At 41.9% G+C, this 14,492-nt stretch overlaps 1 protein-coding gene across 1 annotated transcript in view; it reads left to right on the forward strand.

Annotated features, from left to right (window-relative positions):
- Nucleotides 1-12,653, forward strand: part of LOC137278712 (survival of motor neuron-related-splicing factor 30-like) — a 71,638-nt gene extending 58,985 nt beyond the window's left edge. The window contains exons 5-7 of the mRNA XM_067811227.1: nucleotides 7,659-7,729; nucleotides 9,505-9,631; nucleotides 12,161-12,653. Coding sequence (XP_067667328.1) covers nucleotides 7,659-7,729; nucleotides 9,505-9,631; nucleotides 12,161-12,307 — 345 coding nt within the window. The 3' untranslated portion in view covers nucleotides 12,308-12,653. The remainder of the gene's footprint in view (nucleotides 1-7,658; nucleotides 7,730-9,504; nucleotides 9,632-12,160) is intronic.
- The last annotated feature ends 1,839 nt before the right edge of the window (nucleotides 12,654-14,492 follow it).

Raw genomic sequence — 14,492 nt, forward strand, 5'->3', positions numbered from 1 at the left:
AAGTGACCCCAGTGGGGGTACCCCCAACAGTAACCAGACAGAAGAATCCTAAGAGAGTAGCTGCCGGTAAAAAACGGTGGTGTAACCAACATAAAGTGGCCAACCCAACCCGACTGTTGTTGGTTGTAGGCGTAACTGCTGCCGTGGTTATAACATGGTTATACGTGGGGGTACCCTCCCACAGTGAGGGAAACCCTGGGGGTGTGGGGGGTACCCCCACGCCGCCGGCAGGCCCCACTATTGACCCGCATATCATGTTATAATTTTAATATTTTATATCATATACATAATGTCTGAGGGGAAAACGTTCGTCAACGACGCATACCACGCCACAGTGGTCGCCAGTCTAGCAGTAGGGTACGCTCGGTTGACTAAAATGGTGCTTAAACAACCAACTATCAAGCTAGATTTCAACCTGCAGGATATGGGTATGCTCATAATGAACCTTGGTATGGCGATGGCCACAAAAGACATCCTAGTAAAACAAGGGATCATACCTGAAAATATAATGAAATAAATATAGGGATGGCCACGATAGCTATGATGGTCGGTGGGGCGTTAGTGAATGCCCTGGCATTTTCCGGGAGTAATTTCCTCTTCTCGAAACTACGAGATGATCACGCGGCTGAAATACAGGAAGAAAGGAAGCGGCACGATCTCGCTACTGAGAAATTACAAAGAGCACAGGCCGAGTACGCTAAAAAACGTCTCCAGAGGATCGATTTTATTAACGAACAACTCCAGCGTGAAAACCATGCCGTTCAAACATTCAACGATATTGATGAAGCAATGAAAGAATACTACCTACTAACTGGTAAACCCACACTCGCTCAGTACTACACACCATCCAAGGGACAAATGAATCGTGAACTGGGCTTCATAGTGTTGGGTATAGCAGCTACTGCGTTGGTTGCTAAGCAATTAAATTAAAATACCTATATAAGTAAACATGAGACCCGCTCCATACCGATGCGAATACATACTTATGGGGAAGACCGAGGCCTGTGGTAGGAAATGCAGGAATCAGGGGTTCTGTTGTTTCCATATGGGAAGTCCTAACTACACGTGTTCTGTGTGTGGTATCGGGGTTAAAGGGCACTACTGTCTATGTAAAGCTCACGGAGCGAACGTAGTCAGACATCAACTCATCTACGAGAATAAAAAAGGCTACATAAAAGAACGTAGGCGACTGCTCAAGATAGACTCCAGTGCGTGAAACAGCCACTTAAGGGTTACCTCCCTTTACTGTGAACCAATTAGACATTGGTTCTCTTAGGTGTAAACACTATGGCTACTGTGCGCGAGCTGAAGCGGGTCGCAAAACAGAGAGGTGTGATCGGGTATTCTCGAATGCGGAAGTCAGCATTGTTGAGATTACTAGGTTTAGAAGCCCCTCCTACGGTAAAACAATTAAAAGCTCAAGCAAAACAGCTTGGATACACGGGTTATTCAAACCTGGGGAGAGCCGGGTTAACAGCATTGTTATCACATGCCCCCGTAGCACGCCCCACTATAAAACAACTGAAAGCCGAGGCACACGATTTGGGTTTAGGCGGGTATTCCCGTATGAGAAAACCACAGATTGTAGAATTATTACGACAGAATAGAGCTATTGACCTACAGTTCGTGCGCACTGAGCGCGCTGTAGGCAACTATTTGAGAGGTTGGCGCATGCACGTTGATAGAAACATAGACATTACAGATATCAAGCCTCTGATAGCTGATGTCAACCAGGAACTAAATAACCTAGGAAGTATCAAGTTTCAGATCACAGTGAAAATGTCGCTCGATAAGCAGGTTGGGGGCCCCACAGGGGCCACTGAATATGTTCAGCCTTACTTCCGAGGTCAACAAGAGGTCGTCACACATACAGAGACCATTGACGCATCAATCGATACCAGTTTTCAGCAGATACGAGAATACCTAGAACGCTACACACACTTGGGGTCCGGGTGGGCTGTAGATAAAATCGATAATGTCTATCTAGACATAGCTAACTACGTGCCGTTCAGAGGCGGGTCACACCTAGCCTTGCCTCCCTACTATAGGAACAAACATGCCATAGTAAACGTTAAGAATAGAGGAAACGATTGCCTGAGGTTAGCTATCAGGTCAGCCTTATTTCCAGCTGACACTAATCCGAACAGGCCTTCTAATTATCCTCAGGATGATGGGCTCAACTGGGATGGTATAGATGAACCCACCCCCATATCCCAGATCACTAAAGTAGAAAAACAGAATAATCTGGCTATAAATGTCTTTGGGCACGAAGGTAACAAAACAATAGTACACAGGGTCAGCGAAGTGAAGGATCGCCAAGTTATCAATATATTCATGATCCAACGAGGTGAAAAGTATCACTACACATGGATAAAACATCTCAGCCGGTTGTTGCACGACCAGTCGAAACACGATGGGGAAAAACACTTTTGTGTACGATGCCTACACGGTTTCAGTCGAGCTGATTTATTAGAATCCCACCGGGAGGATTGCCAAGGTGTGGGGCAGACGGCCATACGAGTCGACATGCCTAAGGAAGGTGATAATATCCTAAAATTCAGTAACCACAAGAACCAAATGTCTGTGCCTTATATCATATACGCCGACTTCGAAGCCTTAGTTGTGGGTGGGGATTCCACCAGTGATACCGCCGGCGAGGCTCCCTTCACCCACAAGACACAAGAGCATAAAGCCTGTGGGTTTGGATACATTGTCGTCCGTTGTGACGGGGAAACGAAAGCTCCGGTAGTGTATAGGGGCCCTGACGCGGCTGAAAGGTTTCTAAAGTGTTTGCAGGAAGAAGAAAAAATTATTAGGAATGCATTGTATAGAATCGCTCCCATGCGTATGACCCGAGTCGACAGGCTAGCTCACGCTAGTAGCACTAACTGTCACGTGTGTGACTCACCACTTAACGGTGATTCGGTGAGAGATCACTGCCACATAACTGGTAAGTATAGAGGCGCCGCTCACAACGCGTGCAACCTCAAGCTTAAAATCAACCCTAAGACAATAAACATCCCCGTTGTCTTTCACAACTTGAGAGGGTACGACTCACACTTGATCATGCAGGCCATCGCGAAAATCGATGGTAATATAACGTGCATCCCCAACAACATGGAGAGATACATCTCCTTCAGCTTAAACGGACTTAGGTTCATTGACTCGTTTCAGTTCCTCCTGTCGTCACTCGACAGTCTGGTCAAGGCCAACAATACCTTCCCTATCACCGATCGATACACAGACGCCGAGACTAGACCCCTGCTTATGAGGAAGGGTGTGTACCCCTATGAGTACATGGATAGTTGGGCCAAGTTCACCGAGACCAGACTACCCCCTATTGACTGCTTTTATAGCAAGCTGAATGAGGCGTCCGTCTCACGAGATGATTACTCGCACGCAACTAACGTATGGAATAAACTGGGTTGTAAGAACCTGGGTGATTATCACGACCTGTACTTGAGGACAGATGTACTGCTGTTAGCCGACGTGTTTGAGACGTTTAGGCGGACGTGTTTCAAGCAGTATAAACTCGACCCCGCATGGTATTACACCAGCCCAGGTCTGTCGTGGGACGCCTTGCTTAAAAAGGCCGGAGTTAATTTGGAATTGCTCACAGATTACGACATGCACCTATTCATTGAGAAAGGCTTGCGAGGTGGGATTTCCATGGCATCCAAACGATACGCGAAAGCAAATAATCAATACGTGAAAGGTTACGATCCTAACAAGCCAACCAATCACATTCTCTACCTCGACGCAAACAACCTGTACGGCTGGGCCATGAGCCAGTATCTACCTACAGGGGGATTCGAATGGGTACCCCACGTTGATGTTATGGGGATTGCACCAGATTCGAACAAAGGTTATATCCTCGAGGTTGACTTAGAGTATACCAAGGAATTACACACATCACACAACAGCTACCCCCTGGCCCCCGAACGTATGAGGGTTAACCCAGACTGGATGTCTGAGTACCAACATAACTTGTTAGGTGGGCGTGTGACAGACGTTGAAAAACTCGTGCCTAACTTAATGAATAAGACCAAGTACATCGTTCACTATCGCAACCTACAGCTGTACCTGTCGTTGGGTATGAGGCTGGCCAAAATACACAGGGTGCTCATGTTCGACCAGAGCCCATGGATGGAGCCCTACATCAGAATGAACACAGACCTATGAAAAAAAGCCACCAGTGATTTTGAGAAAAATCTCTACAAGCTCATGAACAACTCGGTGTTTGGTAAGACTATGGAGAACCTGAGGAAACGCGTGACCGTGAAGCTGGTTCGGTCGAGTGAGGAAGACAAACTCAGGAGATTGATAGCCAGTCCGGCATTCAACCGTAGTAAGATATTCACAGACAACCTGGTTGCCCTACACATGAAGAAAAGCCACATAAAATTCAACCGGCCTGTTTACGTGGGGATGAGCATCCTCGATTTATCCAAACACCTGATGTACGAGTTTTACTACAACGAGCTCAAGAAACAGTACGGTGACAGGTGTGAAGTGCTGTACACTGACACGGATTCCCTGCTGATGGAGATTCGAACCGAGGACGTGTACGAGGACATGAAAAAACACCTCGATTTATACAACACCAGCGACTACCCTAAGACCCATGCCATACACAGTACGGTAAATAAAAAGGTCCTAGGTAAGATGAAGGACGAGTGTGCTGGCACGCCCATAGCCGAGTACATAGGTTTGAGACCTAAGATGTACTCCATACTGAAAGCCGACAATAGTGAGATCCGGAAGGCTAAGGGGGTTAAGAAGTATGTGGTGAAACTACACATCAAACACGCCAGATTCAAGGAAGCCCTGTTCAAGACCCGTACCTTTAGGCATAAAATGAACACACTTAGAAGTGATGGACATAAGATATACGGACTGACTATAAACAAGACGTCCCTGTCGCCTATGGACACGAAACGTTGGATAGCTATTGATGGGATAAACACATACGCGTATGGACATGACAAAATTTGAGGCTATTTACTACAGCCCGCGTGGGTACTGGAAAGGAGCTAGCGCAGTAGATAAGCTAGCTAAAATAGTGCGAGTACCCCCGGAGGAAGCCAAAGCGTGGCTTGAAAAACAAGCCCTGTGGCAGATCTATTTGCCGGCACCACGCTACGTGCCTAGAAGGAGGTTCGGTATTAACATACCTAATAGCGTTCACCAGGCAGACCTACTGTTCCTACCCCACGACAAGAGGTACAAGTATGCCTTAACCGTAGTGGACGTAGCCAGTCGTTACAAGGAAGCCGAACCCTTGACCACGAAAGATTCGGCCCAGGTAGCCAGAGGATTCGAACGCATATACAAACGCAGTCCGCTGACGTGGCCAACAGAGCTGCAAGTTGACCCCGGACGGGAGTTCATGGGTGCCGTGTCACAACTGCTAGCCAAACACGATACAAAGGTCAGGCGTGGCACGGCCGGAGCCCATCGCAGCCAAGCCATAGTTGAGAGATTTAATAGGACTTTGGCTGAGCGCTTGTTCGGCCATCAGTATGCTAGGGAGATGGTCACCCCTGGAAAACGATCGACTGAATGGGTCACGAGGTTACCCAAGGTGGTGTCGGCAATCAACCATGAAGTCACCCGTCTCACCGGTAAGAAACCGGCAGACGCTATCAAACTAAAATCAATAGTTGCAGAGTCGGCCGCTCCATTGCGTGGGAAGGAGAAACAGATACCAGATAGGGCCCTAGTGAGGTATCTATACCAGCCGGGGGAACACGAGGGTGATAGCCGTAAGCGGGCCACCGATCCTATATGGTCAGTCAAAACTTACAACATAGATAAAGTGGATATGAAAGCCGACGAACCTAACTTGTACTACTTGAGGGATGGGCCGGGTAGGGGGTTTGTAAGAGAAGAATTATTGATCGTACCCTAAGGCACAGTGTTACCTCCAACACACGTTAAGTAGTAGGGGTAATAGTAGCAAGAGCTAAGGGTCCAACCAAAGCCTTATTTAGTAAATAAGGCTTTGTAGAGACTTTTCTTGAAAGTGTTTTAGAACTGTCATTCCCTATACTACTGGCTGAAAGATATTCAAGACTTGCCCTTATGTCTGTCATAACATATCCAGAACAACAGTCTTCTTTTGACTGAGAGCAGGGATTTTGAGATCTGGCTGAGGACTACATCTATCAGGAACCTCCAATGCTCAAGAAGTCATAGCTATAGCATAGGTGATAGCTCAACACAGCAATTGTTTTTTCTTTTCAGTTATGGAAGAATGTTTCTAGAGATAGGACACTGTCTTTGCTAACTTAGGGGACTTAGCTACAGAGGATCATTCCAGATGTTTTGGTCCCTTGGGTATAGTGCAACTGTTAACAGTTCCATTTAGAAGATAACTACTTACCCATAATCCCCACTTCTCCACTGTTTGGTTTATGTCAAATTTCCATGCTCTTGGAAAATGAAGAGAGTGACAAGTTGCTGGCAGTCACATGGGTCACTGGTGTGCAGGTGAGGGAAAGGCCCATTTGGACCTATTTTCAATAGGACAGAGGGTTCGGGAGAAAGGTCAGATACAAAATGAGTCAGAGAGTGAATGAGTTTATTTTTACGCTGCAGTCAGCAATATTCTAGCTTTATGGGGATGGTCTAAATAACTGAGTCAGACCAGATCCTCTTACTGAAGATCAATCCAAACATGAATCTTCATATCTTCTTGAAGTCATCTGGTTCACTCCTGAAGTACTTAAACTTGCAGCATCCTGATTCAGCACTAAAGTAACTGTGCTTGTAGCATCCTGGTTCAGAACTAATGGAGTTTGTACTTGCAGTATCCTGGTTCACTGCTCAAGTAGTTGTACTTGTATCCTGGTTCAGTACTAAAGTACATGTGCTTGTAGTATCCTGGTTCAGTACTAAAGTACCTGTGTTTGTAGTATCCTGGCTCAGTACTAAAGTAGTAGTGCTAGTACTGTCCCGGTTCAGAGCTAAAGTAGTTCTACTTGTAGTGTCCTGGTTCAGTACTGAAATACTTGTGCTTGTAGTAATCTGCTTCAGTACTAAAGTAGTTGTCCTTGCAGTATCCTTGTGCAGTACTAAAGTAGTTGTACTTGCAGTATCCTGGTTCATTGCTCAAGTAGTTGTACTTGCAGTATCCTGGTTCAGTACTAAAGTACTTGTGCTTGTAGTATCCTGGTTCAGTATTAAAGTACTTGTGCTTGTAGTATCCTGGTTCAGTACTAAAGTAGTAGTGCTAGTACTGTCCCGGTTCAGAGCTAAAGTAGTTCTACTTGTAATGTTCTGGTTCAGTAATAAAATACTTGTGCTTGTAGTAATCTGCTTCAGTACTAAAGTAGTTGTCCTTGCAGTATCCTGCTTCAGTACTAAAGTAGTCGTGCTTGTAGTATCCTGGTTCAGTACTAAAGTAGTTGTACTTGCAGTATCCTGGTTCACTGCTCAAGTACTTGTGCTTGTAGTATCCCGGTTCAGTACTTAAGTAGTTGTGCCTGTAGTAATCTGCTCCAGTAATAAAGTAGTTGTACTTGTAGAATCCAGGCTCAGTACTGAAGTATTTGTACCTGTAGTATACTAGTTCAGCGCTAAAGGTAATGTATTTGTAGTATCATGGTTCATCGCAATATTTCTTGTCACTCACAGACTGATATTTTCACATCCAGATATCTTCACTGAAGCCAGCTGATCCAAGTCAGTCACTGGACAGACAGGCAGACAACAAGCCAAAGTCAAAGTATGTCTAAATCTTCTGAAAGACCTGTGAAACAGGATTGCTTTAAGGTTTTCTTCAATAAGATCACTGACTCTGCCACTATGATATGCTGCTGATATGCTGCTATCAATTGTCAGTGTGTAGTGAACAGCTGAAGAAACACGGGTTTCAAAAACATAAAATCTCATAACAGCAAGGGTTAATGTTTATGTCTGAAAAATGACCTGAAAAATCCAGTTGTGTTTCTTTTGCTGTTCAGGATAGATACAGCTCAAAGCTCACTAATCCAGCAAATTTGAGCAACCATTGTTGTGGAGTGTAATTGGATATTACTTGTATTTCTCAGAATTTGTTATATATTGGCAAAAGATTTCTGTCCTACAATAGTTCCTTTACAGTGAACTGAGTGTATTGATTCACTTCCAGGCTATATATAGATTGCCTTCAAGAACTGCTGGTAAGCACTTATTTGTAGTTAAAGCCTTCTAAGTGTCATCTCTCAGTCTCTCATGTTGTATCAACAAGATGATATTGGGTATTAACTAAGGCTGTTACGATACTCCTACATATTCGGTGAATCGAACCATAGTCCTTCACTAACTCAATTCATTATTTGTGGTCACCAGAACCGAGTATGAATGAATATTTACAATATTTTATCAGGGCAACTTTTACTACAGCCCCATGTCAGATCACTAGTTCTTACTCAAACAAATTAACAGTCAACCTGGGGGTTCCATATTGTGCATTAGTCACTTAACTACAATATTATATTTGTAATTATTTGTATTCACTACCCAACATTTGTGATACATTTCATATTCGCCACATAGTGTATTCATTGCAGCCCGAGTATTTGATCTCTATATAGACTCTTAAGTCCTACAAGTCCCGCTAAGCGAATTTAGGTATGGTGTTCAAAGTAATTGTCAACCAATAGGTATTATTGATTTATGATGTCATTTGTCAGTCATGGGCTGTACAGGATAGTATATTTATGGCGGGGCTAAACCGTGACATGTTTATGTCCATAACTTGTTTATAGACATGCACTGAAACATTACCGGTACATCTAGACATGTAGTGAAACATTACCTGTATGTAGACATGGACTAAAACATTACCTGTATGTAGACATGCACTGAAACATTACCTGTATGTACACTTGTACTGAGACATTACTGGTACATCAAGACATGTACTGAAACATTAAGTGTATGTAAACATCTACTGAAACATTACCTGAATATAGATATAGATATGTAATGAAATATTACCTCTGCATCTAGACATGTAGTGAAACATGACCTTAATAGAGACATGTACGGAAACAATACCTGTATGTAGACAAGTACTGAAACGTTACCTCTGTGCAGACAAGTGCTGAAACATTACCTGTATGTAGACATGTACTAAAACATGACCTGTAAGTAGGCATATACTGAAACATTACCTGTACATAGATGAGTATTGAAACATTACCTGTATGTACACATGTACAGAAACATTACCCGTGTGTAAACATGTACTGAATATGTACTAAAACATGACCTGTATGTAGACAAGTACTGAAACATAACCACTATGTAGACGTACTAAAACATGACCTGCATGTAAACAAGTACTGAAACATGACCTATACATCTAAACATGTAGTGAAACATTACCTGTATATATATAGACATGTCCTGAAACATTATCTACATATAATCATCACTGAACTTTTGCCTGTATATTTAGACATGTACCAAAACATTACTGACACGATTTTATTATTGACACGATTTATGTTTCAGGAAGGATTTAGCAGTACAACAGAGGGAATATAAGAGGAAGAAAGCTCAGAAGAAAGCTCTGCGAATGAAGATGTTAGAAGAAGAACGTGAGCAGGAGAAGAGCAAGTGGCAGTCATTCAATGCCAAGGTGATTTCAGGGCAAAACATGATTCCACACATATCATGTACTTCACTGGTCCTAAACCAAAAGAAAATCTGAAATGATCTAAAAACTATAACAACTGTTTTCCCATTGGCACCAACTGTTTATCTTTCAGTTTTTAGATGTGAAACAGCGTTCCCTCTAAGCTTAAGCCACTAGTGATTTACTGACACGACCTCCCATAAGGTTTTGTTTGACCCAGTGGTGGAGTGTAACGAAATACACTGAGACTAAGTTTCCTTAGACTGATATTAGGCCATTTCTTTGAGGTGAAGGTCGGATAACACTTTCAGTATATTTTGTGTATGGTCCAGATATTTTTTCATGAAACCAGTTTCAGTATCTACCTTTATTTAGCCTTGTTCAGTGTTACATCAAACGTGGATATAGGGTGTACGTTTTTATTCTTTGAAAGTTTTTGGTTGATTGAATAAAAGTTACGAAAGAAGTTGACACATAGAGAGTAGCAGACCATATTTAAACCTTGTTAGTGTTAGTAGATCAAAAGTAGTCATAACAGCAACAAGTACTTAAGTTCCTCTGATGTACTTTGGGACTAATATTGCAGTTTTATATGAACAGGTTAATTGACAGTGATTGAATCAAACATTGTACATAAACTGATAATATTAATGGAAATGATTTATACATTTTATCTCTTAATTTTCAATGTAATTTAGTGAGAGAATTCAATTATTATGATAAGATTACCTGTACTTTCAATTAAAAAACATATTACTGTTAAACATTTTGCCATGACAAAAGGTGTAAGAAATCCCCTGTGAAAATGCAAAACAGAACAAAGACAAGTCTGAAACATTCAAATATTGTATTACAAAGCACAGAAAGCAAGTTATACAAAGTCACAAGTCAATTTCATGATACCGATTTCAAATACAATACAAATGAGACATAATCTACGGCAATGGGTCACAAAATATATAGCAAACTCACCAAAGTCTTCATTTACAGAGTGAGAAACAGTTATGCAGAATGTAACAAAGCGAGCGGTCAGGCATCAGTTACATAGATCAAGCGTTGTTGGAAGCAGGAAGAAACGTATGCTCCTCAAGTCTGTGTCCGTCCCAACACTGCAACTGGCATTTATGTATACTGTCATAGTTTCATAAACTTTCGAGCACCTATGACCATCGCCACTAACGTGGAAAGCTCTAGAATAATTGTAGTCTCATTTAGAGGTAACTCTAAAGTAACAACAAAGTACATCTTAAACGATGTGCGACATAGATTTAGGACCCTGTAGTATAACATGCATACATCGTCTTTGTGAAACGGTGGTAAAGGAGGTCAGAAGAAGTTCATAAACAAGGTCGTATGGGCTACGACCTCCTAAATTTCTGAGGCTTTTGTGAAAAGCAGTCCAAGGACTTAGATGGATGGCATAAAGCCAAGGGCCATTGTCAAGGTTTTCCCCACATGTACACCTCTGTACCATGTGAAGGCCAGGGCCACTGTCAAGGTTTTCCACATCTCACCGCTGTTTCCATGTGAAGGCCAGGGTCATTGTCACGGTTTTCCCTGCATATACACCTCTGTACCATGTGAAGGCCAGGGCCATTGTCAAGGTTTTCCCCATCTCACCGCTGTTTCCATATGAAGGCAGGGTCATTGTCAAGGTTTTCCCCGCATATACACCTCTGTACCATGTGAAGACCAGGGCCATTTTCAAGGTTCTATTCAGGTGTACATTTCTGGTTCATTATTAAACCTTTTGGTTTCTCTAATGGTTTTCTACACTCAAAAATAAACATTCATCACACATATGATTCCCATTAGTATGTGATCAAAATTGTCACTCTTAACCAAGTTATAACCCTCTAAAACACAATGAAAATGTTGACTTATGACCACTGCTATCAGAGGCATTCAGAAGTTGGAGCAGCAAAGAAGGATAACAATATATGGACGAACAACATATTTATTACACTGTAATAAAGATGTCATTCATCCACATATTGTTATCCTTCTTTATAACAATACAATTTTCTATGACTTCAGTGAAGTAAGTTTCAAATTTTTACTCTCTCAGTCAGTTACATGTCTTTTTTAAATCGAATTATGTGAAATCAGTCACTGAAAATCCATTGAATCTTCGGTATTTAGCGAAACCATCATTTGCAAAAATTGATTCGGTGTTGTTATGACATGTTTATGGTTGGATAAATGGTTTCCTGAAAATGTCACTTCTGATGTAATTCTTATTGTCTGTATGAATGGATTTGAGTGGACCATTACATTTCAGTTAAATATGAGTGTGGAATATGACTGAAATGAAATCGATCTTGTCTTTCCAAAAATGTATCACAAAAGTGTTCAGGAGATAAAAATAGCCTGTTGTTTCCAAGTGGGTTCAAGTTTATTTGCAAACAGTTTTACTTGGCCTATCCTTATACCCAGTGTGTATATCAATGATTCAGGTGAACTTGTTTACCTGTATTACTCAAGGTTGCCCCCTTATTATTTTTACAATATTATGACCTTTTTCTTTTCCAGACATTTTCCAAGACAAACAAGGGTCGTGTCAAGAAGAGCATATTTGCCACTCCTGATGGTGACAAAGGCAAGGTTGGAGTGGGAACATGTGGAGTAGGGGGCAAACCTATGACTGCATATCAACACCAGGAAAAATGGAAGAAATGACACCCTTTCAGATATTAAGGGAACTTTTGTCTGCTCTCACAATCTATGAAGAAAAAGAATTCATGACCCTGTTCAGTTATGACTGTAATACATGAAACTGTTCATTTTTCAGCAATTGTGAGATATGAGACATCTTCAGTAGCAAACAGACTGTGACAACTGAGGATATTCTGCGACACAACACATCCACTGTCCTGGTGGTGTGTTATAGTGTGGTGATCCTGAGTGTTTGGACCTACTGAGGAACCAATCCATGTGATGTACTAATCACGTGTGTACAGTCATCTTTTTATGCTAGACACAGATCATTTCACTGGATTAATCATTAAAAATGAACTGAAATAAATTGATTTTTGTACTTATTTGTTTTTGGAATATAATTATCATTGAATATCATTACTGCCCCGGTACTTGAAAAAGTACATACTTTCAGATGTTTATGAAAATGCATTGAAGGAAAAGTTCTTACAATGTTGATATGCAGTACTTGATTTAAGAGATGTTAACCTACTTGCACCAGGCACAATCTAAGATAAAAACCTAGTTGCACCAGCCAAGTTCCATTTGCAATGTAGTGTGTTAAAACATCAGAGGTTTCAGTGAACATGAACATGTTTCTGTGATGTAGTATCCATGGAATCATAGCAATGCACAGACTCCACTGATCCATGTTTACAAGAACTGTCATTTTGGAGCTCAGTCTATAAAATAGCAATGTTTTGGTGGGACAGCTATTCAAAGATTAGAAGAAAATCAGTCACATCAGCAAATATCTCAGCCATATCATGACTGAAACAAGTACTAAGTACAGATTATATATTTATAACATGTACGAGGGTTGGCTGAAAAAATCTCAGCCTGAGTGGTTTTTCCCCACCAGGTAGAGACAGGTGTTTACCACCAATGAGGACAATCATTTAGTGAATCATAGACACAAGAACTACAAACGTACTAATACTTTTATCTCAACTACAGCTCTTTTGGTAAACCTACCCTCTGAAATCATCAGAAATGGACAAAACGGAATACAGGGCAGTCATCAAGTACTTGCAAAAGAAAGGGATGTCCCCAACACAGATACATGCTGACATGGTCTCCACTCTAGGGGATGATGCTCCTTCATTTTCCACAGTAAAGAAGTGGGCTGCAGAATTTAAGCGTGGCAGACAAAGCCTTGATGATGACCCACGCTCAGGAAGGCCTTCAACAGCAACCACTCCAGAAAACATCACACGAGTGCTCGATATGTTGATGGATGATCGACGATTGACTACTCGACATATTGCTAGTGTAGTGGGCATCTCTCATGAGAGGGTTGAGCATATTATCACCAACAAATTAGGAATGACTAAAGTTTCTGCAAGATGGGTGCCAAAGCTCTTGACAACAGAACAGAAACGTCCCTTGACAATTTGCGTCGTTTTGAAGCAGATCCCGATGATTTTGTGGCACGATTTGTAACCATGGATGAGACCTGGATACATCACTTTCAACCAGAAACAAAACTACAGTCAAAACAGTGGAAGCATCCTGATTCACCAGCTCCGAAGAAAGCCAAGTCTGTTCCTTCAGCTGGAAAGATGATGGCATCAGTCTTTTTGGATTCCAGGGGTATTCTGCTCATTGATTATCTTGAAAAAGGTCAAACTATCAACGGCAGATACTATGCTGATCTACTGAACCAGTTGCGAGAATGACGAGGGATGATCGCTAAAGGTGTCCTCTTCCACCAAGACAATGCGTCTGTTCACAAATCGGTGGTGGCCATGTCAACAATCCGCCCGCGATTGTGGCTTTGAACTCATTGACCATCCTCCTTATTCACCTGATTTGGCTCCTTCTGACTTCCACCTGTTCCCCAAAATGAAAAAGGACTCGCCGGTTGCAAGTAATGATGACGTCATTTCCGCTGTGACTGATTTTTTTAGGGTAGCTGAAGAAGATTTCTTCCTGACCGGGATTCGGGCCTTGCAGCATCGCTGGCAAAAGTGTGTGAACTTGGAAGGGGACTATGTAGAAAAATAAATTACAAACGTGGATTTGTCACTTTTTTTCACAGTGAGGCTTAGAACTTTTCAGCCAACCCTCGTAAAACCCTGTCAACGAAAGACAGTAAAAGTACTAGAGTATCACAAAATGATTTGAGACTAGGAAGCAAAAATCTTAAAAACTAGAAAACTATATT

The sequence above is a fragment of the Haliotis asinina genome, chromosome 3 (genome assembly GCF_037392515.1).
Source record: "Haliotis asinina isolate JCU_RB_2024 chromosome 3, JCU_Hal_asi_v2, whole genome shotgun sequence".
NCBI lineage: Eukaryota > Metazoa > Mollusca > Gastropoda > Lepetellida > Haliotidae > Haliotis > Haliotis asinina.